Below are 27,647 nucleotides of genomic sequence, written 5' to 3' on the forward strand. Positions count from 1 at the left end.
ATCTCAAAGTAACACATTTTAGAGCTGTAATTGCAATACCGTGAAACCGTGATATTTTGGCTCAAGGTTATCATACCATCAGAATATCATACAGGCAAATGCCAATTCGGTAGACTATCTAAATCAGGTGACTCGGATGCAAAAATACGTGATGTGGACATCCTTATTGGCTACCATTGACAGTGATAGATGATCAATCTATTTTTGACCGGGAAGAAGATCAAATGAGGGATGATTTTGTGTGGAATGAAAATATTAGTCACCTTCAGACGTTTTTTTTTCCCTCTTTGGTCTGAAAGAAGCTATCTGGCTGCCTCATACATGTATTATATTACAGCCTTTTTGTGTGAATTGCAAAACACCGTTGTGTAGTTTATGTTTCGCCTCCTTGCCAAAGAACAATAGTAGCTTTTATCGCCTTGTTCTTGTTTTTCATTTCAACATTATTTTCCGGGTGTAGTGCCGAGTGAACAGAGTTGTTATCATTTCATCTCGCCAGCGCTTTCCTGGCGCGCTTCTCACCGAGATGTTCTAGTCCAACTGACTGCGGTGACTTTTTGGCAAGGCGACCTTTGCCAACCCACTTCCGCATTTACATCATGTCGCAAGGACCTGAAAATGGCACTTTTCAGGCTAATGTGAGTCACTTCCTCAACTCTGTGATTGTGTGGCATGGACAATAATAGGCAGTGTTGATTGAGAGCTCGGATGGTGTTGAATAATAGCCTGTCGAGGGCCGCAGACTGGGTGAAGAGCTTCTCCATCCACAGGCCTGCCATTGTTTTGCTTCATGTCTCGGCCTGACGGGACTCCAGAAGCCAGCCATTGTGTTTAATTACAGTTGCCAGCCCCCCTCACAGACTCATGTCCTCGTGTCCCAGATTTTCATGGATGCTCTCATTAAGACTTGCCATTCTCTGTGTGTGTGCGTGAGAGAGGGAGGGCGGGAGCGAGTCCAATGATAAGGAAAATCCCCATCGCTTGTGTGGATGAAGATGTCATTTTGATGTGGGTGAGGGAGGGGGGGGCACTCTGTATGTTTTTCTATATGTTTCTCATCAAGGCAGCTTTTAATGTGGATGAGTTGGTACCCTCTGAGTCTAATAATGCTGCACTGTAATTAGTACACATCCAAAACTGAATGGCCGCTTGCTAATGAGAGAATATGCCATGTTATGTAAGGCGTGCACTGTTCAGGGTTGGATTTGTTTGACACGGGCAGAGCGGCTGCGTGGCCCTGTAGCATGATGATAGCTGCCCAAGATGACACCCACAGAGGCGTAATTAAAGGCAAAAGCCGGACTCTTCCTGTCTGCTGTCTTGCCTTTTGTTTTTTTTCCCTGTAATAACAAATTCTCTTTTCCCAGTGAAATGAATGGTAGCACCATTATTTCATTCTGCCTTCCTCCTTAAAAGTGTATAATTTGTTTTTAATCTGAAATATAACATTCTTTTGACTAGGGATGTCCCCAATCCGATCATATGATCGGAAATCGGGCAGATCGTGTCATTTTTCAGAGGATCGGAATCGGGTAATAAGGATTGGGTTTTTCATTTTAAAAAAAGTGTATATATATATATATATATATCTATATTTTTTTTTTCAAGGGCTGAAAAGCAACAACATAATCCAGAAATACAATAGCATTACAAAAAGAAACAAAAATACAGTGATACCTCTACTTGCGAAGGTCTCTACATACAGAATTTTCAGGTTAAGACACGCCTCAACGGGAAAATATTGCCTCTTGTTACGAAAGAAATTTCAGGATAAGAAAGGCAGAAATACAGTACGGCTGATACTCGAAGTTCCCAGAGTTTATTGAACGAAACACACTTAATAGCTGCTCTGCCATTGGCTATTGCCTAGCATTCCTGGCATCCAATTGGCTAAGAGGGACCCCTACTGTATGTGTGTATCCCAGCATCCTCTTCATTCGCCCCTCGTGTTCCGACAGCTTTACATGAGTGTATTAACTTTTATTCTTTATTCAAGTTTTTTTTTTTTACACTATGCACAACTCTGATTTTATGATTATTGTGTAATAATCTAATTGTAACATGCATTTGTTACATGTTTTGATGCATTTTTATGCATTATAAAAGATTTATGTCTGAATTTTGGGGGGCTTGGAACGGATTAGGGCATTTACATGGAAAACACGTCTCTACATACAGAATTTTCAAGTTAAGAAACTACTTCTAGAATCAATTAATTTTGTAAGTCGTAAATAAACGGTACTGTAACGTGATTGTATTTTAGTTCAAATTGGAGGAAAAAAAATCCGGTTTTAGATCAGGACTCGGTCTTGGCAGATTCTCAAACTCAGGTGATTAGGACATCTCTACTTTTGACACATTCTCTGCTTTGGTTCTCTGAAAATGGTGGTGCTTATTCTTGTTTATCCACATTGGCATCCTGTATCATTGCCTCTTTTTTTAAGGAATTGTTCACATTCTGCAAAAATTGCTGATTAGTCTGAAGTGAGGTGCGTTCACCGTCACACAGTTGCTCATACAGTAGTATGAAAAAGTATCTGAAACATTTGGAATTTCTCACATTGCTGCAATGCTTCTCATTAAGACAATTGTTACCAGGTGTGTGCTTTATACTGGGCAGGGCAGCTTTAAACCACTCCTCAGTGATTGGGCACACACCTGAATTAAATTGTTAGGTAAAAATTGGTTTCAATTGCTCTTTAAGTCTCCTTCGGCAGAGGGTTGGCTTCCTTATTTTTCCCCTTTCTGTCATTGTTTGCATACTATCTTCATTAAAACATGAACATCTATAAAGATTTGGGCGGTTTTAGTTAAAGCAGGCACTGTTTTGTCATCTGTGTGATTTTGACAAAGATCATATCATATTTGATGCAGATTTTATGCAGATTTGTGAGAAATTCCAACACGTTCGGATACTTTTTCATTCCACTAAATTTGTACTTGCTTGTCAGGTCATGTGATACCTGCATTTTTCTTTTAACATGATTACCAATGCTTTTTTTGTTCTCTCTACAAATCAAACTAGGTCATGTGTATTTGTTTAAAACTAGTCGTCTCTCCACACGCACGCTTGAAGTTTTTTTTGGCTGCTTGGAAAGTATCATATGACCACCAGGCCTCGTAAACAAAATGGCTCAATAACCAGATTGCGTGTCTGTATTTAGTGTTGCAATTGGACCTTCGTAAAACCCATTTGCTTAACATTTGACTGTAATGATAACATTGGAAAGGTGCTGAACAGACAAGATTTTCTTCTTCTAGGAAAGCCTTAAACAGATCTGGGCATCAGGAGTGTTTATTTTGGTTGTGTATAGCATAATCTCTTGTCAGTGCACCATCTGCTGCGTGGACACGGAGGTTGGCGAGCTGAGCTGAGACTTGTTCTCAGATAATACGCACAATGGGCAGGAAGTTGGGCTCACTGCATCACCATGAATGCAGCGACTGCGTGCATCCATGCGATCCGACATCGTCACGCGACGAGCGCTGTCTGCCGCGCGCCTACTACAGGCCTGCCGCTGAATCCACCCGCGCTGTTAAATATAGATGGCTGCTTTGCGCAGGATCTACGAGCTGCCACAGAGCTGCTTGTCCACCTCCCAAATCCTTCCTGTGTTGAGCTGATAATGCCGAGCGAGCCAGCGCAAACGGGACCGCACATTCTCATGCACACAATGGACCTAAATGAATATTTAGTGGAGCAAACACACACCGGCTTTTCAAATTTTGTGACATGTATTCCAAAGTTATCTTTTTAAGGATTTAGTGACCTTCATTTAGATCCACTGACAAGTACTCCTGCTACTTTTAATAAGAAGTCAGGAGGGGAAAAACAAAAACAGAGAAGAGTGACGTCTTTCCAAGTAATCATATTGGCATGTGAATGAAAATAGAAGACAACATGGCCTAGTTCCATGTGCGCGCCGATCTGAAACAGGGATTATAGCATTATTTGCTCGGCTGCCGAGCTGTGTCGTGAATGCGCGTTTTCATATTTGACATCCGTGTTATGCCACGCACACAAACACACTCTCGCAGGATATTAAGGCCAAAGTCCAGTACATAAAACATGATGACAACAGGGAAATATGTACGTTTTGTTTTGTGGCTTTAAGGCTCTGTTTCTTTGTTTCCCAACCTCATTTGGGCCAATGCGCATATTTTACGTAAGAATAATCTCACCACTGAACAAAAAGTGGAAAAAGAGATCAATTATGTACCTTCTGCTGCATCTAATGGAAGAGCATTTTATGCTTATGCTTGTCACATAGATGAACAAAGATACCTGATTTTTAGATAAATCACCCTAGCTGGGAATCAGTCTTCTATTCAACTTCCCTTTAGTCCCTATTCGAGATAGGTGGGGCTGCAATTAGCCTTGCTTGCAGTTTTTCTCTTCATCTGTAACGTCGAGGAATGAGTTGGTAAGCATCCCTACTTAAAGGCTTGATTATATAAGGATAAATAAAAGAGCAACTGCAGGCCATGTATCAGAGGGAAGCACTTTCTTTGAACCCTGCCAGCTACGCAGTTGCTCGCATCAAGACATCACTTTTGGCTCCGAGGGGAAAAAACCCTGCAAAGGCTGGGCTCTCCATTTCTTTGATGATGCGCGAGCGTGTGTGTTAGTGCGCGCATGTGTGTGTCGACTCTGAAAACGTACTATCAAGCAGTGTGTGTGTTCAAGGTGCTCGCATCAGCCGCTGCGTGAATGTCACCGTTTATCGATTAGGCGTGCTTTGGCTAAGCCCTCACCTCATGTTTCTTTCTCTCTTCACAGCAATAGAGACGCAGAGTACCAGCTCGGAGGAAATAGTGCCAAGCCCGCCCTCACCTCCCCCCCCACCCCGCGTCTACAAGCCCTGCTTTGTGTGCCAGGACAAGTCCTCAGGGTACCACTATGGTGTCAGCGCCTGTGAAGGCTGCAAGGTGAGACTCGGGGCCTTTTCTCAGAATTTGCTAAGACAGCAACAGTTATTTGTCTCTTTTAAAACCATCCGTTGAAGTCTTTGAAAAAAGCTGTTTTGGTCCAATCACTCGCTGCCAGTCATAAATTTCGCAATTAATGTTGTCCATCTTTCTACTGTGCACTACTCAGCGTTGCAAAATAAGATCAAAACAAACCTTATCATTACAGTATGTGTTTGCTTGACATGCTGTCTTGTTGCCCTATCACTGCATGCTGACGTGTGTGCATCAGTGTACTCAAGAGGCCTTGTTGTGTCATGGTTTGATAAGTACTGTACTCAAAAGTACAATGGTCTTAGGCCAGCGCGAGCTTTATGGTTTTGATAACTACAGTTTTTTCCCCCTGGAAAACTGTTTCTTAAACCTTCTGACAAACTGACTGGAGCTCTCTTCACTGGTAGAAAATAGTTATTTGGAATAATGCTGGGCAAAATGAGCAACAATGCGATGTTTGTCTATATTATAAATAGGGCTGTCAAACGATTAAAATTTTTAATCGGGTTAATCACAGCTTAAAAATTTATTAATTGTAATTAATCGCAATTCAAACCATCTATATAATATGCCATATTTTCTGTAAATTATTGTTGGAATGGAAAGATAAGACACAAGTCGGATATATACAATCAACATACTGTACATAAGTACTGTATTTGTTTATTATAACAATAAATCAACAAGATGGCATTAACATTATTAACATTCTGTTAAAGCGATCCATGGATAGAAAGACTTGTAGTTCTTAAAAGATAAATGTTAGTACAAGTTGTAGAAATTTTATATTAAGACCCCTCTTCATGTTTTCGTTTAAATAAAATTTGTAAAATTTTCAATCAAAAGATAAACTTGTAGCTTGATGTCAATAATTACACAATGCTCATGGTGCTGAAACCCATAAAATCAGTCGCACCCAAGCGCCAGCAGAGGATGACAAAACACCAAAAAGCACAAGTAACAAGTGGATATGACACTGTGCTGTCATTTTAATCTGTTTGAGTGGGGCATGTGCGTTAAATGCGTCAAATATTTTAACGTGATTAATTTAAAAAATTAATTACCGCCCGTTAACGCAATAATTTTGACAGCCCTAATTATAAAGTCTGTCAAATCAAATCTAACAGTCAATTCAAGGGCCTTTAATGAACCCTATACAAATGTACAAATGAAGACACTGGTGTTCCCTTGACTTCCCAACGTCATAACGTCTTGTACTCGTCATAAAAACGTCATTTTTAACCAGTGTATAAACAAATAGTAGCTCTATCATTCAACACCAGATGGCAGCACTGTCACATCGTAACTAAACGAATTTTGCTGAGCCGACTGGAAAAATCCATTCGAAGTTTACGTCAGTGGCCACCATCTTGCATTTGCAAAGTTTTCTACCCTCTCTGCTGGAATAATCCATTTTGATCTCATTTATATCGGAAATATGGCATCACAACGACAAGGCAGGGGTAGAAGAAGGTGTGGAACACCAGGAGAAGACCATCCGGTCCATAGGAGGCGAGTACAAGCAGTGAATTGGATATAGAAGATGAAGTTTCATTTTAATTGAAATGAATAGAAAATGTTATTTTTCAAGTTTCATGACAAATAATGCTAATGTTTACAAACCATTGTCAAAAAAACGCCGATTTTGGAATGGCAAGTACTCCTTGCTCAATTGCACAACCTCAATGTGCCATATGGCAAATAAAAGCCAAGGTGTTAAATTTTTACGATCAGTTGTCAAAACCTTATTGGGTTTATAGTTTTATCAGTAATCAAGCAATGAATGGTTACGACACTTTCAAAAATCTAAAAAAAAATTTGGAAAAAAAGTTCATGATCTTTTGATGATTTAGGAATAAAAAGATGTACAAGTATGTTTGAACTGATTTTTTAGTTTATAAATACACATTGAAAAATCAATTCCTATTTTCACAAAAAATACTCATATGATATGAAGTACACATAAACACAATTAGTTACATTTCACCGAAAGCATTAAGCAATACAAAGCAATTTTGATGTTTTTGACGATTTTGTTCCTGAAGCATTTTACATTTCAACGAAAGCCACTGTTTTTAACAAAACATTTTTGCACAAATATGTTGATGTTAACACATTCGAGGAAGACTAATGCTTTAAGATTCTAAAACGTTATGTGTTCATTGTCATTGTTAGTGTCTAATTTAATTCCCAGTTTAAAATTAGTGTCTGTATGAGTTGTTGATCATTTAAAACATTTTCCTTCATTGTTTGCTATATTTTTTCACCATATTTTTGTGTTGTGGGGTACTTTATCACTCTCCTGTTTTGATGAATTATGGACATCTAGTGGCCTTGTGGCATCATTGATTTTAGAGATGCATCAGCAATTCAGAATTGAGTGCAGTTAATGCTCATGACATAGAGTTTAAAATTGATGTTAGTTACGGTAGAAGTAATTAATAACAATACATAACATTATTGTGGTATTGGGCTATATATATTGTCATATCGCTCTGCACTTGCTGGGATATAGTAATAAATTCTCTTACACCATTAAATTGTATTGATTTTAGGAAAGCTGGGCTAAAAACGTTTTGCCCCGAGCCCTACGAAACCCGACCTTGAGCTCCCTTTTACATTACATTTGAAGTCTGCAGCACTGACTGTTTTCCTAACTTATTGAAGTTCATAAAAATATAGACGTGAGTAAAGCAGATCTGTGGCTTCAGATGTAATGTAAGTACCAGGTGGATGGGTTTTGGGAACAACCACTGCCCAAGTCTATAAACCTACCGAATAAAAAGACACAATAAAATAAAGCTAGGGGCTTCAATGGCGTGTAGACTTTCACAAAATGACACAAAGATGGCACAGACTGCATCGCGGGAGATGGCAGACGCACAGAAAGGAAGAAAATAGGAAGTGGGGTTGCTTCGAAGGGTTGCAAATCAGCTAGTTGGGATACACAGTTGAACCCATTGACACCAAGGGAATGATGGCTAGTGTGCCATATGTGGAAGAGGGGGGTGGTGGAAATAAAGAACCCCTTCTCACGAAACCTCCTGACAGTAAACCTCGACTTTTCGACTGTGCATCTTTACTCCATCACATTACCGATGTACGACTTTGTCAAATTAGCAGTGAACTTTTCATTTTCTAATGAAAACAAAAAGGAAATATTTGGAACATCAGGCGCTCACAGCACTGTGACGCTCGCTGGCAGTTGTGTGATAAAAAGAGAGCGGGGCTGGGCGATAGATTTGAGTAATTAGTCGTTCCCCCGCCTGTGATCAAAGTGTTTCTCGCTCCGAAATTGGTCTCAGAACCGACGCAGTAATTAGTTTTTTTGAGGCAGAGGAAATACAACAGGGATGCGAAAACTGTTTTTTTGTTTGTTTTTTTTTTCGTTTATCTGCCCCACAGATATTGTTGAAATTGAGTTAAAAGAATAACTTGATGCATAGGTTTTACTGTTGCCTGTCAACATCTCACCGTTGCCAGAAATGTTCAACTAATTCCGCCCTTGAGTTGCGTGGAAATAGATCTCTGTTAAGGCTGATCATATCTATTCGGCTGATTTTATTGAGTTCGCGTGTTTGAATGTCTGTAAAGGTCAAGCGTCTAAGGCTGTAGCACAAATCATTTCAGTGCTAATATGACATCAATGCAATTTGTCACAGCATGAATCATCAGTTGAAAAGTACTTTCCCATTATTGAGCCAAGGTACACAATTGGTCCCTTGACATAGGAGCGACCCAACTTCATATTTTTCGTGCCACAAGTCTGATGATCTTCTTGCTTAAACGTTCTAACAAATGTATTTAGCATGAAATTTAGGCTTGTTTGATTTAACACAAATCTACTCTTCTGTTGTATGAGTTCCAACAGTTTACACCGGTTAACTCATTGGCTGCCATCGAGTCCAAATGGATTAGATGGTGATTGCCATCGATCATACGCAATGAGTTAATTGTACCTTTTCCTATCTATTGGAAAGCAGGGTTCCCGCGGGGCCTTAAAAAGTCTTATAAGCACTGAATTTATGAATTTGGAAATAATACCCTAAAAAGTCTTTAAAAAATATATAGAATTTTCATATCTGGCCTTGTATGTAACTTCTCCGTGTCTAATTTCTCCTCAAAAGTGTCATTTGTTATTTTGATTAAATAACAAAGCCTATATAAATAAATGGGGCGGAGTAACCAATCATTGAGAACGCAACGCAGCCCTGGGTCAAAATCCCATCCCGTGGGAGTCCCGCGTGAATCCCGTGTCACGACGGGAGTCCCGACAAAATTTCATGCTCTACAGTACACATACATTTCATATTAGAGAGGTGGGGAAATGTAAATTCAACGAAGCTTGGTTGAGTAAACAAGCCTTTCGTCTTTGGCTCAAACCATTGGATAGCAGTGCGTTCGAGGCTTTTTGCACCGTATGCAAAAAAAAAAAAAAAAAAAAAGAATCAGCTTGGTACAATGGGCATGAAGGCGCTAGAGTCCCATGCTAAATCGTCCAAACAAATAACCTCAATGAGAGAGAGAGAAACAAACTCCCTCCATCGCCGGCGTTTTTCAATCTGCCTATATCTGCTCACGACCCTGAAGAGACAGAAGCTAAAGCCAGCCAGCAAGCTGCTAATGTAACCGAAACGACAGCAGCTAAGACTAACCAGCTAGCTGCTAGTGCTGCAGCCCCCCTGCATCCCAGCCCAGCTACGATTGCTAGTGGATTTGCGAGAATGGATCTACGCACATCATTTGGGTCCACAGCAACCATGAAAGCCGAGGTGCTGTGGTTGTCCGAGAGTTTAAGATCACGCTCGCCGCGCTAAATGCTAATGCTAATGAGTAGGGGTGTAACGGTACACAAAAATCTCGGTTCAGTACGTACCTCGGTTTTGAGGTCACGGTTCGGTTTATTTTCGGTACAGTAAGAAAACAAAATGCAAAATATAAATGTGCTAGTTGTTTATTACACACTTTTGTGCTTTCAACAATACGAACATTAGCCTATACAAAGCTAGAATTCTGCTCAAAAATAGAAAATACAATATTCTGAAATGTAGATATTTTGAAAAACAAAATAAAAATAACTTTGGCTAAGACTTTTTCTTTAAAATAAATATCTGATGTGCAAAATTGAACAGTTGCAACACTGAAGTGAAGAGTTGTTCCATCTATTTTCTTTTTTAATTTGAATTCCCCACCCAGAGGGCCAACCATTTCCATGTTAACATTTAACCGTTACCCACGCTGCTCACTGCACTTCTGAGTGGTGCGACGGCCCTGGCCGTTTAATTGTTATCTATTTTGAGACTGTCAGTCACCTGATCGCCGCGTCCGCCAGCTGGCTGCCTCCCCTCCCAACGTGGCGTACTCTGATTGACGCCGGATGGGCTGACGACGTCACCGCCGCTGACGGGCCACTTGAACTAGCCGCTGTCTGCCATGTATCCATTATGCAGCGCTTTGTTTACATTCGCGGCAATAACGACACTTGCTTTACGGCAGCTAATCCGATACACGGTAATACGGCTCTGGGTAATACTATTAGGCCGTTGTTTGAGCTTGCATACCCGGGTGTGTGTTGTATTGTGCCTGAGTCTTGTTAACCAAATAAAGGCAGCGTCAGCAAAAGTCATCTGACCGCTCGTCATTTTACAGTCAACACTCAGAGTTCGCAACTTCGCATTTGACAGCATACGTGCCGCGTACCTCCTCGCCAGCTGTTTGCTCGCTATTCATTCACCTGCGCATTTGATCACTATTTTGTTACACTCCCGCTCTTTTGGTGAGGTATTTTGTGTTCATTCGTTATTTGATCGTTTTTGTTCACCACTGTAAATAAAAGCACCGCAGCAGTAGAGGTAAACTGCCGTTTTCGTTCAACCCGTTTTGTTTAGTGTAGAAGCCAGGTTAGTGGCTGTATTGTTTTTTTCTTTTTTACGATCAGGGTTTACTTAGCGGGTGGGGTTCAAGTGTAGTTTCATTTTGTTTGTTGTTTTGGCCCGGGCTTACGCTGAAGCCAGCTTCTTCCGCATATTGTATATTTTGTTCATTGCAAGTTCGACTTGTGTGAATAAATTTGTGTCCACTTGCAACTTGTGTGCGTGTCTCGTTTTATGTTACGCCCTTAGCAGCCGTCCGTGGGACATAACAGTGGGATTATGGGAAGCATGAGCGGGCATTCCGCGCTTGCGTTAAATGCGTCAAATATTTTAACGTGATTAATTCCAAAAAAATTAATTACCGCCCGTTAACGCGCCAAATTTGAAAGCACTTTACATTTTGGCAGAAATGCCCCCGTACCGAACCGAGGACCCCGAACCAAAACGGTTCAATACAAATACATGTACCGTTACACCCTTACTAATGAGAACGCCTCTACTTGGCCTGTGGTCTGTGTTTGCGCTGTGGTGGTGTTGTGTGAGTAGCCTATTCAATACGCTGCATTCTTATATCCTGCACACATTCCACATTTCCACTTTCGAGAAATGAATTAACACAAATTCACGGATTTTGTTCTTCTTTATCGATATGGCTGTGAAATAGGTCTTACGTTTTTTTAAAAAAGGTCTTAATTAGGTCTTAAAAAGTCTTACATTTAAGTTGAGGAAACCTGTAGGAACCCTGGGAAGGGTATTCAACTGTTGTGCTTGTCATTCCATGTCATGCTGCATTAAAAATGAACTGTTTCTACATTGACCATACAGTAACATTAAAATATTACCTCCTACAGCACTGAAGCTAAAGAAAAAGATTAACAACACTATTACTAGAGGCGTGCGAAATTTCCGATTCTTATATTATTCGCGATTCGGCCGTGGAAGATTCAAGAACGATTCACAAACATCCAAATTCCGATTATTGAATTATACCAGATAAAGCGGAAATAAAACACTGTCAGCGCCGTCTTCGGGACGCAATAAGGAACGGACCGAGAGTAAATATCATGTTCAACTCATGTCGCTAGATAAAAAAAAAAAACACAATCATACCTGACTGCGGCCGTCAGCCGCTACAAACAGCGCCCAGTTGCTAGTTGCTACAAACATACGGCAACATACCGCTATGGTAGATATCACATATATCTAGAACTAAATGTGAAATGACAGACGACGGCCGTGTTAGATCATATACCAAGAACTGGATGCGAAATGACACTTTCCCGCGCTAGTAAACAGGCGCCATCTTAAAGCAGTAGGCTTCTCTAGAAGGCTCTGCTGTAGCAAACCTAATTACTTTTTATCTAAAAAAAAAAAACCAAATCGGCAAAATCTTGACTTGAATCCATCTTTAAATGATGAAGCCGTTTTAAAACTTTCACGTCGAAAGTAGACAGAAGGGAAATTATGGAATAACGGGAGGAATTTTAACAACTTTAACGGTTGATTCACAACATAAAATTAATTGAATGTCGTTTAAAGCTGCCGATACAGAATGGGGACTTGAGTATTTTATTTACTGTTTTTAACGGTTAACTTGATACTGAAATAGTAGTTTGTTTAGCCTGAGAGGATTTTTGAACAATTTTGGAACTAGTGTACAAAAAATTAAAAGCGGGGGTGTGGGGTTGAGGTGTATCAATAATCGATTTATAATCGAATCGGAGGCTCTGAATCGTAATCCTAATCGAATCGTTAGGTGCCCAAAGATTCCCACCTCTAACTATTACTGTTTAAACAGCTTTCATGTTATTCAAGAAATTAACTCATTGGATACCATTGACGCTGATAAACGGACTGCCCATCCCAGTCATAATGGAGTGAACTTTTATCTATGTCAGTGGCACTGAAACATAATCATTCAATGCCAGCCATCTCAGTTCAAATGGGTTTGATTTTTGTCGCTGTCAATGGCAGTGAATGAGTTAAGTCTAATTGAGTTATTATCGCATGAATAGAAATCACTACATATAAGTAATCCAAAAGAATTGCTTCCGTTAATACATATAATTTTCGTTCCAGTAGCGCCCCCTGTTTGAGAGCTGTTCTCCCGCACCGTTCACATCCGCAGTGCTAATTTGAAAAATTCAGGATGCCTCCTCTGTATCTCTGACTACAGAGGAGATGACTTGGCAAAGCGTACTCAATAATTCAGCACTACGCGCGAATGTATATGGTTGTCTCATTTGAGACTGGGGTAAGTTGGGGGTTAGCCGCGTCGACTTTGCTGCAGCATGCCAAACTACAAAGGCATTTCCTGGGGGCTGCAGTGAACACGGGAGATGGATGCTGTTGGAGGATGGGGGGGCTATGTAGAGAAGGGGGGTGCTGAGCTCTCTTACTTGGAGACAGCTGGCTCGTTTGTTGTTTAACTCCCACTGCCAGCGCACGCTCACCGGCATTGCACTTCTCTTCCCCTTTAGATATTAAGACTTGAACATTAAATATGCATGCGTACACCCTCATATTTATGGTTTTGTCCCGAGGGCAGATCGACGTGCGGCGAAGAAGCTCGCTTCTTCACGGCCGCTGGCATGGCAGCATATCATATGTTTCCACAAGAAATTGGCAAGATAAATTGATTTATTAGTTAGTTCTGTTAGTCTTGAAGAATTTGCTGTTTTGTGAGGAAAAAAAAAAAACACAAGGTCTCAATTAAGGTTGCTCAACCAGCAGGGGGCATTTATTGACAAATATAAACAGAAGGTCAAAGAAGTGACATGAGTTATGAATTTTGGTAATACGAGCTGTGGTTCGGATGTTTGTTCTACTTTGATTTGCGAGTTGATTTTCAGGTATAGTGAACTAAACTCACTTCACTTCTGATGAAAGTTTACTGTCGGACAAACATAAAACAAACAGAACTTAACATTGTACATTTTAAAAGAGCTCACAGTTTCAGTTCTTTTGTCTTTTTAGCTTAACGGAAACAATTCAAAATGTCACTCCATGTTGTTCCATTTGACAGTTTGTACAACTAAATCTACCTACACCCTGTCACTATCATGTATTTTTGTGACGCCCTAGGGATGTACACAAGATGTTAGGCATGTGCCGGGATGAGGTTCTGACAGTATGATAACCTTAAGTAAAAATATCACAGTTTCACGGTATTGCAATTACAGCTCTAAAATGTGTTACTTTGAGGTATCTGGATTTAAAAAAAAAAAAAAAAAAAAAAATCCATTGAACAGGATTTTTATTTTTGAAAACATTAGCAAATTGGCACATACAGTAGGTTTAATGTTAAAATAAAGAAAAAAACAACTAAAAATAACTGAAATATTCTAAATAAAATTTCGTCCTTTAGGTGAGCGCGAACCCACAGCCACAGCTCAACATTGTTAACATCAGAACAACAATAATTGAATTGTTTCCAAGAAAAAGCAAGTGTGTATGACTCGTATCATGTTTACATTATACACACACACTCTTTCTCAACACAGACAGTTGCCAGAGAGGAAAAAAAACACGTTTTACCACCGTTAGACACGCTAAACACACTGGAATTAACTCTCGTAGCTGGTGGGAAACGTTCATGACAGTGTTTACTAACTTTTCATTTTGTATAAATTAGGGCTGTCAAAATTATCGCGTTAATGGGCGGTAATTATTTTTTAAATTAATCACGTTAAAATATTTGACGCAGTTAACGCACATGCCCCGCTCAAACAGAGTAAAATGACAGCACAGTGTCATGTCCACTTATTACTTGTGTTTTTTTATGTTTTGTCGTCCTCTGCTGGCGCTTGGGTGCGACTGATTTTATGAGTTTCAGCAGCACCATGAGCATTGTGTAATTATTGACATCAACAATGGCGAGCTACTAGTTTATTTTTTGATTGAAAATTTTACAAATGTTATTAAAACGAAAACATTAAGAGGGGTTTTAATATAAAATTTCTATAACTTGTACTAACATTTATCTTTCAAGAACTACAAGTCTTTCTATCCATGGATCACTTTAACAGAATGTTAATAATGTTAATGCCATCTTGTTGATTTATTGTTATAATAAACAAATACAGTACTTATGTACAGTATGTTGAATGTATATATCCATCTTGTGTCTTTCCATTCCAACAATAATTTACAGAAAAATATGGCATATTTTATTGATGGTTTGAATTGCGATTAATTATGATTAATTAATTTTTAAACTGTGATTAACTCGATTAAAATTTTTAATCGTTTGACAGCCCAGTATAAATGCGAAATCATATTGGAGGTATTGCCTCCTCGGCAGCCACCCTCCGCAAACATGTTTTACATGTCGGTTGGCTCTCCTCCTCTAAGCCCCGGCCGTCTGTAACTTTTCTCTAGCTGAAGTATTCCCATACCAGCGATTCCATTTTATTCAATGGGGGGGAAAAGTTCAAAAGTTTCACCTCTTCCATCCATCTTGTAGCACAGCTGACTCACTGACACTGAGCAACAACCGCCTTGCAGTTCCAAGCGAGGGATTTTAGGACGTAAAAAATAGCTAATACCTAATATTTTGAAACCTTGTCGTTTTCATACCACGGTATACATTGAAACTGGTAATCGGCACATGTCTGCAAGATGGTGTCAAAGCCCTTGTTCAAAGGAACAGTGATCATTTTTGTCAAGAAAGTACAATACTACGTTACTCGACTGAAGGATTTAAAACGTATGTCGGGCAGTTTAGCCTGTGTTGTCAACAAAAGTCATGGAGTTTACGCAGACTGTTTGTTTCCAAAAAAGGCAGCCCCCATTAATGTTAAATAAATGTAATTTAATTTGATTGTCTTGGTCGTTGTTTTTCATTCTTAATTTTCTGCATCATAAATCAATTAAATGACTTCTATCTTTAGTATTTCTGTTCTGTAGCCACTTCTTCTTGCCAGACTACTTGCTTGCCTTCAAACCTGCCGCCTTCCATTTTTAGCATACCTAAAGTGTGAGTTTTTGCCGTTTGACACCCGAGTGCATAAAAATGCACATGTGAGAACGCAGTAGGTGGCTGGGAAGCACTCTTAATCTGGCAACAATGTGAAAGTCACGTAAGAGAGGATTCCTTGGCTTCCCTGTGAACTCGCCAACCCCTTCCACCACAGCCACATTACTTTCTCTCGCACCCACACCATGTGGAAGAGAAGTGCACGGAGCCTCATAAACACACATTTTAGTAGAGAGCCGCCAGGGTCGAGAGCGTAAAAGACGCACTGTCGGCAAATCCCGCCCGCCTGCCGAACCTTTCCTTGTGGCGCTCATCTCCTCTAAAGCTGCGGGGTGGCTGACAGGCCCGCTGAGGGCTCTTGTCGCCGGGTGGATTAAGCGGGGATACAAAAAGAGGCTTATGGGCCGCAGGAAGCAATGACTCCTAAAAGAAAAGGAGGGGGAGGGGGCGGGAACGATTAACTGGCTCACGAGCGGCGAGCGAAGCGTGGGCGTTGCTGTCAGAGGGCACCTGAGTCTGGTGCTGTTGGGAGGGACTAGGTCAATCCCCTGGTGACAACGGGGTCAGGGTCAGGGCACCGTTGGATCAAATAGAAGGTGATACACGCACATATCCCACAGCATCTCCTCTCGTGTGATTGTTCAAGGGCAAGTTACCTCATTGGGTGAACTGACCTCCTTTTATCCTTTTTTCACCCTTTCAGTAACAACAGGTTGCAAAGCAGATGTAAGGCCTCAACGAAAGTAGAACAGAGGTTGGTTAGGTGACCCAAGGAAGATTGAAAAAACTTCTTGACCAGCTGGAAGCACACTATCATGTATAATCGGCTTCGTGATGCTACCTCATTGACTGTGTGTATATGCGCCAGCTTGCTTTTTTATTATTAGAAAGTAGAGGTGGGTCATGCATTTGCTACCTGGGCCTTTAGTGGAGGATTTGCGCAACTTAATCCAACTCTGAATACTAACGCCGTAATGTCACAACATATTTATAGACACTATTAATATGATCGAAAACTCCAAAAAACACCATGTAACTGTGCCACATATGTCAATTGGAGGAACTAAAGCTATCTGTTAAAGAGAACCTCGGACTTAAAAACCTGTAGGATCTATTAAGCCACAATTCTCTTTTACTGAAATGTGTTATTAGAAACACATAAAATACTAGCCATTAGTTAAAAAATCTATAATATTTAGTAGGGTTGTTCCGATCATGTTTTTTTTGCTCCCGATCCGATCCCGATCGTTTTAGTTTGAGTATCTGCCGATCCCGATATTTCCCGATCCGATTGCTTTTTTTTTTGTGCTCCCGATTCAATTCCAATCATTCCCGATAATTTTTCCCGATCATATACATTTTGGCAATGCATTAAGAAAAAAATTAATCAAACTCGGACGAATATATACATTCAACATACAGTACATAAGTACTGTATTTGTTTATTGTGACAATAAATCCTCAAAATGGCATTTACATTATTAACATTCTTTCTGTGAGAGGGATCCACGGATAGAAAGACTTGTGACTTTGTATATTGTGACTAAATATTGCCATCTAGTGTATTTGTTGAGCTTTCAGTAAATGATACTGTAGCCATGCCCAAATGCATGATGGGAAGTGGAACCATGACTGTGCGTAGTGCTACCAATTGATATATCTTCTCTGTGTTGGGAAATAAGATAAGGTGTTAAGAAAAAGATCAATTGCTACCTTGCTTCCCCACATTGCTTCCCATTATATTTCTAATGGTAGGGAAAGGGTTTGTAAGGCGTTAGCCAATTAAAAAAAGGCTCCAAAGGCTGCCAAAATTCACTCTACTCATTTTACGCTGCCTTTTATCTCTCTATATAGGTAAACGGCGCCATTACAGATTGAGCGCGACAATGCGTGAGTGGGTCGTGCAGCGCATGCATTAATTGTGTTAAATATTTCAACGTGATACATTTTTTTAAAAAATTAATTACCGCCGTTATCGGGATAAATTTGATAACCCTACCTTAAGCCTAAACTAAAGACTCTGGATGAGTGTAACATAGGGCTGCAGCTATCGAATATTTTAGTAATCGAGTAATCGACTGAAAATTCTACCGATTAATCGAGTAATCGGATAAAACAAATATATTTTTAGGTGAAGAGCAATTATAAATATACATGAGAAAACAAGACATTTCATCTAATCTTGATCCATTTTCAGTCAATCAATGTCTTTATTTTCGATGTATATTGTTGAAAACAGTCAACAATTGCATCTCAGATGTAACTAGAATAAAAAAAAGACTAATTCACTGCTTTCACTCAAAAAACTTTTAGATGTTATTTAAAAAAAATATATATATATATATATATCTTACCTAAAAATGCCGTTACGCTTGATAACACACATCACTTAAAAGTTAGGATTTTTTCCCACGTGTTTCAATTGAATTTCTCTTTGTGTCAAGCCATTTTTAAGTTCTAGTTAAGTTTTAAGTTAGTCTAAACTGCAAGTCCTGATAGGATTTGGAGTTTTTGCAGTGTTCAAAATAAATGTATGATACAGGCTGTATTGGAGCACATTAGGGACCAGTGCTACTTGGTGTTTTATCCAGCAATGACTACTGAGCTAAAATTGATAGTTAGCATGATTAAGTTTTTATTTTACACCCTCATCACTCCACAATGCTATGTTATGTTAAAGCCTGAATGTAAGACACGTTAGCCACGCATCGACAGTGGTCATAATTAATTGAAACCTAGCCCTCCGCAGGGGTAACGTTACGTGAGCTAGTAGCGACAGTAACGTTAATCTTATTTATTAGCTCTTAGCGCGCTTTATTAGCGCTTAGCGCTGTACTGCTTTAAGATGGCGGCGGTTTACTAACGCTGCCCAGATGCGGCCGAGTCTGTCAATTCGCATCTAGTTCAACATACATGTGATCTCTATGAGACTCAGACGCTACCTGTACCAACGTAGCATCGTGCGGGCTAGTATTTAGCAACGTCGGCGTCGTTTGTGGCGGCTGTCGGCTGCAGTAAGTTTTTTTTTTTCCTTCTTCCTCTCCGCATGTGACAGTGCGTTGTCCCGCATTAAAAGTAGTCCGAGCAAAACGTAATGCTTAGAGCTGTCAAAATAAATGATTACTCGAGGTGAATAAAATTACTCGGATCAGTTTTTAAACTCGAGTTACTCGAGTTGCTCGAGTACTCATTTCAGCTCTAGTGTAACATATTATGTCTGTAACGTTAAATAAAATTAGAAAACAATTTAATTAAAAAATATACACAGTATATATATTAAAAAAAGGCATGGCCGATATTTTTTGCCGATTCCGATACTTTGAAAATGACGTGACCGGATCCGATCGATCGGGACATCTCTAATATTTAATATATGTTTTGAGCTAAGAAGGGCGCCATGTTTTAAGCACGCAATGGATGCTCGGGGTGATGATGTAGATTGTTACTGTCAAATGACGAATACTACCGGGTTACTGCAATTCCTTCTACACGACGAGACGTCCAACACATGCATTCTTTAATTAAAGCGGCGAATACTTACTATTTGTGTTTATATTGTCTTTTATTACCTTTTCAGTGACTCAAAATACTTTTTGCATGTGTTTTCTCTCATACTTTTAAGCATTTTTTTGTGGTAGCTTTAAAGTGGATTGTTCATCTGTTGGCCCCATTAGTCACGTAGCATATTAAAACAACCCTTATTTGGTATTACTAAATTATAAGTATTTTCTTAAGGCATCTTTATGTTCTGTCTGTATGCATCCAAACAAAACAAGCTGAAATGACACGGTAGTATTTTGGGTGTCAAATTCCCGTCTTGTAGGACATTTCACCGGTGTAGCACATTTTGGCAGAACACCGGTTTTGTCCTCCTCTCTTATCATCTCATCCCGTCTTTCCTTTTCATTTTGCTTTTGCTGCTCGTTTTGTGAAATACCGACAGGGCTTTCATGCTCATCAATGTCCCTCTCGGGTTCAAATTGAAAGGGTTGAACAGATGATATATTTATGTCGCTTGAGTCATACTCTGGAAGCCCAGCAGCGTAACCATGTGACGTCACCGCCCTGCGACGCCAACAACAATGGCAACCTACTAGTTAAACAAATTTTACAAATTGTGTAAAAACGAAAAAAGTCAAGAGGGGTTTCAATATCAAATATTTTAACTCATAATGTTTATCTATCCATGGATCCCTTTAATATGAAAATGTGCCTGTGATTTTTTTGATTCTTTGGATTCTCAGTGAGTGTAGTAATGTGTTTTAAGACATGTTTAACTTAAAATATGTATTTTGAAATATATTTCAAATCATCTTTCTTCACTGAAATAAATCGTCATTCATCAGTTCAAACCTCCAAAGAAGGCCAGCAAAAATTGTTTTCAACAACAACAACAAAAATAGCGCTCTTTAATACTGTCTTCATTCAAATGTTAAGTAATGAAAATCAGAAATATAAAGAAATCAAAATGTTTTCTGTTCAATGGACATTTTGCTGCTCCTTCTGCGTTGGCCACTTGCGGGTATAATTCAAAAAAGGATATAAATAGATCCAGCAAAAACTCCTTGATAAACCACTGTAATATTAGTTTTTTCTTTGCAGAGGATACAGAATATATGCTAGTAAATATTTGTCAAAATGTGTTGCTCAAACATTTTTGTTCAAACATTGCATGGGATTGAAATGAATAAAAATGCATTCTCTCCATTCCAGCCACCACCTAATAACATTTAACACTTAAGAAAAATTTATTTCAACAGTATAATCCTGTATAAGAAGACAGTTACAACTTTTGGTGCCCACATAACCTACAAACATAAAAATGATGATGATAATCATTATAATATTAATAATAATAAAATCATTTATTAAGGCTACTATGAGGTAAATTTGCATTCTGATTTGTTTATCATGTAACTTAATCGGCATTGCAAGGGCCAACACAACTATTTCTGAGGGCTGTGGGCAGATTAGTTTGACATGGCAACATTGCAAGAACGAAATCTGATTGGACCAACACATACTGGGAGCAGTGCGGTTAAAAGAAATATTTCAAAATTTAAACAATACAGTGGTACCTCTACATACAAAGTCAATTCGTTCCAGGACCTTGTTTGTAAGCCGAAATGTTCGTATGTCGAGCAGGATTTTCCCAGAAGAATATAATTCCATTAATTCGTTCCATAGCCCGGAAACATACACTAAATCCTTAATAAACACTGCTGATAGTATTACAAATGGCAATTACACATAGCAAAACATATAAATTATAAGTAAAAGTCATAATAATATTATAATAATAATTATAATTCCTGTAATATTGTAACGAACCGGGTTCTAATGTGGCGGATATGTTTTGCGTGCTATACCTGAATGCACCGCATGGCTGACCTGACAGAGTGAGAAAGGTGCGGTACAGATTTTACTTTCTCTTTTAATGTTCTGTTGTTGATGTCAACTGTGGCGGACAGCAGGCTTGATGTGTTGCACAAGTTCTGAAATACAGTAAATGATTAAAAACCTAACAAAGATGGCGATTTCTTTGGCAATATTACCACAATAATAATTGTCACCTGAATTTATAAAGCCTGGCGAACAGAGGTCGGAGGAGGACCGTTGAGATCGTGGACATTGTACGGCCGTATTACCGAGCCAGTTCACGGATGCGCACACCATGCTCAGATTTTTCTATCATTTCCATCTTCATTTTAATGGTTAAGCGTCATCTTTTACCTTTTTCCACCACCTGTAGTAATCTTCTTTGAACCCGTGTTGATTCATCTCACAAGAAACTCCGCCGTCGTATTTCAAGCATGTCATCGAATGTAGAAACAAATGGCGAGTCAAATTTTACGTCGGATGTCGAAAAGATCTCGTGTCGAAGCGATCCTATGTCGAGGTACCACTGTATATTGTTTGAAATATATATCAATTCATGGTATGCATCATATACGTCATTGCTTTTCCTGACTGCTGACCACTTGAATCACTACCAGGATTCGAGAGATGTCCATCGGTTAAAAGCAATTTGAGGGTTTAGGCCCAGTGGCCATCTGTTGGCAAGCGACGCTAATCCCGCAGCGTGATGAGGGCAGGGGGGAGCTCCCTGGAAGCTGCGCTTGGTAGCCACCCCCCCCTCCAAAAAAACCCGAGTGTCCCACTGCGCCTGATCAATAGCGACATTGACCTGTTTTGCATGTGTGCAGCGGTGTGCTTGCATCAGTACTGAGGGCTCACTCAGTTGTAGCTGATCTGCATTAACCTCTTTTTATCTTTTTGACACCGCAATAATGCAGCCACTGAGGTGAACATTGATTTTATTGGGGCTTGTAGTGCTGCATGCATGACTTACAACCCACACGGTGTGTTAAGGCTCTCTTTGAGTTACAAAATGACAACATCTCGGCTGTCATCTGTTTTGCTTACAAGCAGGCTGGGTGGTTTCTACTTCAAGTAAATGGTTGCCGTACTTATTTATATTCTGTCCATTTGTTAAATAAAAATACAGTAAAAGGGAAAATACTTGTTTTTTAAAACCCATTTGCAGCAACATTGTTATTTTCATGATCTGTACATGAGGCAATGACTTTGGGTTGTGTTAAACAGTTTATGTATTGGTAAAACATGGTTATCGCGTTCAACAACAATGAGTATTGACTACCTAGATAAAAATGACATCCTTTCTGATTTGACTTGAAATGAAAGTTTCTAAGGTAAAAGTGTATTCATATGTAATTTTTTACAAAGCATCAAGAAAATATTGTGATGAACCACACACACATTGCCTCCATTTCTCATTCTGACACTGAGTGAGAAGTGTCTTGTTTCGGTGGAATAATTCACATATTCCCACTTCTCTGTGGGTACGATAACTATTACTGAATCTTAATTTGGGGATTTTTCTGCCTCTTCTTGCTGCCAATTATGCTGCATCTCCTGTCATCCCAGTGCTGTCTGGCATGTTTTGACACAATGTGCTCCTGCACTAAAGGTGCACAACTCTATTTATATATTTTAAAAAGTTCTCGCTCTGGAGTGTTCATATGTCCAAAACTTTCATAGCGTGAGTATTTTTAAGCAGTAATAAGAATGTAGGATGTAGCAGGCTCACTAAGGATGAACCACAATATAGTACGGGAACGCAATTGGTATGTCAATGTCTTTAATAGGATCACGGCTGACATGTTTACCTCTCATTAGCTGTTCAGATCTTCAATTCCTGCAGTTTTCCACATAGATAACCGTGACAAAGCCTTTACTGAGCAACGCCATGGTGACAGTTCATTGTCGATATCTACGCCAGGGATTAAACCTTTTAAAGACATTTTGGCAGTCTGTGCCTTTTTAACAGCAGCTGCCATATCCGCTCTGCTTGGCCTATTTACTGGAATATTTATAAAACATCTTCAGGGACTCTTTTTGTCGCAGCATGATGAAAAGGGAAAACAATGGGGAGATATGAGGGAATTGTCATCAGATGTCCCTAATTTTTTTTCTCTCTTTTCTTTCCGCCGCACCAGGGCTTCTTCCGGAGAAGCATCCAGAAAAACATGGTGTACACTTGTCACCGTGAGAAAAACTGCATCATTAACAAAGTCACCCGAAATCGCTGCCAGTACTGTCGGCTTCAGAAGTGCCTGGAAGTCGGAATGTCCAAGGAGTGTAAGTAAACCAAATCATAATGATGACCCACAATATGCGTTGCTGTCACATCTGTTTTACAAAGTTCAGCTCAGTTGTTTAACTATTTCATTGCCATTTGAACTGGGAGGACTGGCGGTTAATGATCACGTTTCACTGCCATTGACGGCAATAGACGTATGTAACAAGCATTAACCTGTGATGTTACTAGCACCACTGAGGTGTACCAAACGTAGGCTGTTCAGAGAAACCAGTTTTGGCTACTGGAGGGCAGAGACAGTGAATAAAAACAGACTAGTTGGTTCATTTTGAGTGTAAAATTTCTTGAAAAAATGAGTGAGTCCGAAAATTAATAGAATATTTTAAATTCTGCAGTAACTCAGAGTGCACACATGTGCCGTCAATCAACTTGAATTGCTTTATCCCGAAACCCCAGAATCCCCACCCAAATGTTCATCCAGCGAGTTAATACCAGATCGGTTTATTTGCTGAAACACATATCACCTACTTAAATATCTTAGCTAACGTATCATATTTTTCAGACTAGAAGTCGCACAAGCCCCCAAAAAATGCACAATAAAGAGGAAAAAAACATGTATGTCATGCTGGAGTATCAGTCGTACTTTGGAGAAAATTTTATTTAATCCAAAACAAACATCTGCGTAAATCAGAATTAACCCTTTAAGTACCCCTAAATCTCAAAATAACTAACCACAAACATGTATTACGCGTCATTGTACTGTCCTCCCCAAGATATTGAATGAAACTAAAATAAAAATGGAATTGAAAGTTTCATCTTCAATGACAACAAATCAAATTTGCATCTATAACTAGCTGCTGATACAGCTAAAAACCAATTCACACAAACAATTAGCCTGTATCAGTTAGCGTCTGCACATCATCAAAAACAATCACATAAACTCGCACCAAGTATCACCACAATTGAAAACGCACAATAAACAGTACAAAAGGTGTTATACAGTATACACGTGTTGCCTCTGTGGATGCTTCACAAGCAGCAAATGTGCGGGCAGGCTTGCAGCTGTAATCTTGCTCCTCTATCTCACTCGTGCGTGCACGTTCCCTCTTCTTCGTGTGGGCACGTTTTTCGTGTGTACACGGGCTCTTACTCGTGTGTGGAAGTACTACCTGCTCTAGGCTTAATAAAAGCATGCATCATAAAACAATAGTCAACATTATTTAAAAAAAAAAAAATGACTGGAGACAAAATGGCGGACGAGACTCTGGTTCCTAAATCGAAATTAAGCAAGTCGGGTCCGTCGTAACCCGGAGACTACTTGTAGTAACAATAAAATGGTGAACATCAGGCTGCTAATGTAAAATATTAAGTTATTCACATAGCTATAGTCTGAACAACATAACATAACTTGTTCACCAAACTCTTGATCTCACTCCAAATCATTAGCAAATCCATTAAGCCTGAGTTATACTCCCGGGTTGCGGTGACGGCGCAGCGACTATGGTGTCATTCGAGATTCGATAGTTCTGCGGTGAGGGAACGCGTTGCTCTGTAATTCACCGTCAAGCCACTAGAGGGATGTGGCGTTATGTTTGTACGGTTTTGGGGCATGCTTGTTGAATTCCGCTAGTCTAGTTTAACGGATAAAAAATAAACAATGCAAGATGGAACTCTTGAAAGTAAATATTCTGCTCATCAACACTAAATAAATATTGAACATACAAATGTTGAGGGGCAGGCGACGCAGAAGACCGTTTCGAGGTGGTCTGTCCGACTTTTGATGCCGCACAGAGAGTTTTAGACTCGAGTGGAGAGAGCTAGCTGTGGCGGTTAGCTTCAAACTGGCGTCGAGCACTGCGTTCAAGGTCTGCAAAGCGCTCCAGCCCGATTTGTTTGCCATGTCCTACAACCAGCCAGTGGGAAGCCATAGCAGATTTCTGCCGTCTATGGAACTTCCCAAACTGCGTTGGGAGCCTTGATTTTCAAGTTATCATAAAAAGCACCAAGGCACTCTCAATCAGTGACGTGTGTGAACTGTCTGTTATTGAAAATTAAAGATCGAAACAACTCTTTTGACACCAAATCTGTGCTTTATTCTTCATATACTTGAAGTGTGACACGTAAATAAGTCAGACTCACAGCAAACATATGTACACAATAAATGATGAAGTGCACCAACCAAAAATACGACACAAAATGATAAAAAGCTGGCAGTTTTTGGCCGACTGGGTCACCGCTTCGTGTGGCCACTCGATTCCGAACACACACGTCTCTGTGGTTCTTCCATTTTTTTTTTTTTTTTTTTTCAATCGCCGACCTTGCCATTTGGCAATCACAATAATGTCTTGACGAGACTTGCTGTTCGATGATACTCCCGTCGGCTTGGTCCATTTTTGCATGTAGAAAATAATCTTTGATTCTATTCTACAATGGCGGTGATTTCGCGCTGAACCGGAAACAACAGTCTGAGCGGACCAATCACAGTCCGTTTCTGCCATGTCATATGCGTCTACGCGACGCGAAGGTTAGAAAATTCGAGAGGAGCGCGTCAGGCTACAGCGCAGGGTCGTAACTCGAGTCTTCCTTGACGGCGCAGGTCTGACGCGGAAGTAGAACTCGGCCTTTAGTCTTCACCTTCAGTATCACTTCTGATCAGCTATCTTAACCCTGAAACTAGACGGCACGCCTACAGCGACCTTCTCACGGCTGTCAGTGCGGACAAAAAGTATATATAAGTCGCACCTGGCTGGCTCAGACTGAAATATTGTCATAAATTGACACAAATTCAAAAAGGTCAAATGACGTTCAACCATGAACCTTATAGTACATTCTAGGTTCATTCTGAAATTTCACCCAAAAGCCAATTCTCCATATAGCGTAATATAATATCACATAATAATGCGCCTATTGGCGTGAATGCATCTCTCGCCGACAATGTTCAGTGTAAACGTGATGCAGTCTGGCAGTAACAGTCAGGGTGACGCCATGCTTGGCAGGCCCGTGATGAATATGTTCTCACCTGCCGAGAGTGGAAGAGCAGGCGTGTGCACCCCCGGGGGTTGTGTGACAACACTCTCTCACACACACACAGCTAGACTTGATACAATAATTGGCAGAGGTGTGATCAACAGAGAGCGCAGCAAGCTTTGTACCTCAACCTGATGACATTTTACACATGACCCCGATGTGCGTGTGTACACGACCCATTTGTACTGATTAACACACTTCAATTACAATCTGCTTATGTGGACAGAAAGTGCACCCCCCCACCCCCACCATCACACACACACACACACACACACACACACACACATATACTAAACGCATACTACTTCTCGTCTTCCCTGTGCTATTTAGCTCATCTTCCTGCCACCACGGGTGCAAGGGCACTCCCCATGCCACAGCTCTGTGGCTTACAGTAAAAGATGTTATCCTCTGAGCTACTTACCTTTGAATGGGGCCATTAATCATGGTTAGAGGGATCTCAGCAGCCAGCTTCGAGGCAACATATTTCAAATGGAATCAGAGAGCCACCTAGCGGTGGGAAAGATTAATTTCTTTTAGACTGAACTGCTCAAATTGATTCTAGATGGAAACAAGATTGCTGGCTAGATTTCAGCCATGCTCCACTTACTCGACCTTTTGTCTTTTTTTGGACTGTGGTCATTTAGTGCAGATTGTGCAGATTGCTTGTCCCATCTCCTCAGTGGTGACTTTGGCGAGTGAATTTGGGATGGTGAGGAAGGAGAGGCGTGCCATCTGGGCCCAGCAGGGAGTCGCTCTTTCTCTCCCTGCCTGTCACGCACACGTAGACACATTAACACACTTTACGTGCATACGCACAAATAAAAGGTGTGTATGAATAAAGATATACCTTGGAATGGCTTGAATCGGGCCACGCGCGCTGACAAAAGCACCCGTGCACATAAGGTGAGTCTCTAGCCAAGGGACGTCTGGGTGACCTTGTGTCCGCCAGCAGACGGCTCCAGACGACAGTGCCAGAGCTGCAGCCAGGTGGCCGTGCCAAAGAGGACAGTGTCAGGGACAGGACGGGAAAGGGGGATGTGAAATGATCTTACCCCTATCTTTCCATCAGCAGCGCCTTGCGGATTTATACAGTAAATCCTTGCCATTCGTGGGGTTAGGGACCAGAGCCACTGCAATTAGCAGAATTTTTAATGTTACAAATGCTCTCTCTCTTGAAAATATTAAG

General features: G+C 40.2%; 1 protein-coding gene across 3 annotated transcripts in view; it reads left to right on the plus strand.

Moving 5' to 3' along the window:
- raraa (retinoic acid receptor, alpha a) overlaps positions 1-27,647 on the plus strand; it is a 373,148-nt gene that overhangs the window by 329,773 nt on the left and 15,728 nt on the right. For all 3 annotated transcript variants that reach the window (XM_057827099.1, XM_057827100.1, XM_057827098.1), the window contains 2 exons: positions 4,781-4,929; positions 23,334-23,475. In XM_057827099.1, coding sequence (XP_057683082.1) covers positions 4,781-4,929; positions 23,334-23,475 — 291 coding nt within the window. The remainder of the gene's footprint in view (positions 1-4,780; positions 4,930-23,333; positions 23,476-27,647) is intronic.

Source organism: Corythoichthys intestinalis, chromosome 21 (assembly GCF_030265065.1).
Source record: "Corythoichthys intestinalis isolate RoL2023-P3 chromosome 21, ASM3026506v1, whole genome shotgun sequence".
In the NCBI taxonomy this organism is placed as follows: domain Eukaryota; kingdom Metazoa; phylum Chordata; class Actinopteri; order Syngnathiformes; family Syngnathidae; genus Corythoichthys; species Corythoichthys intestinalis.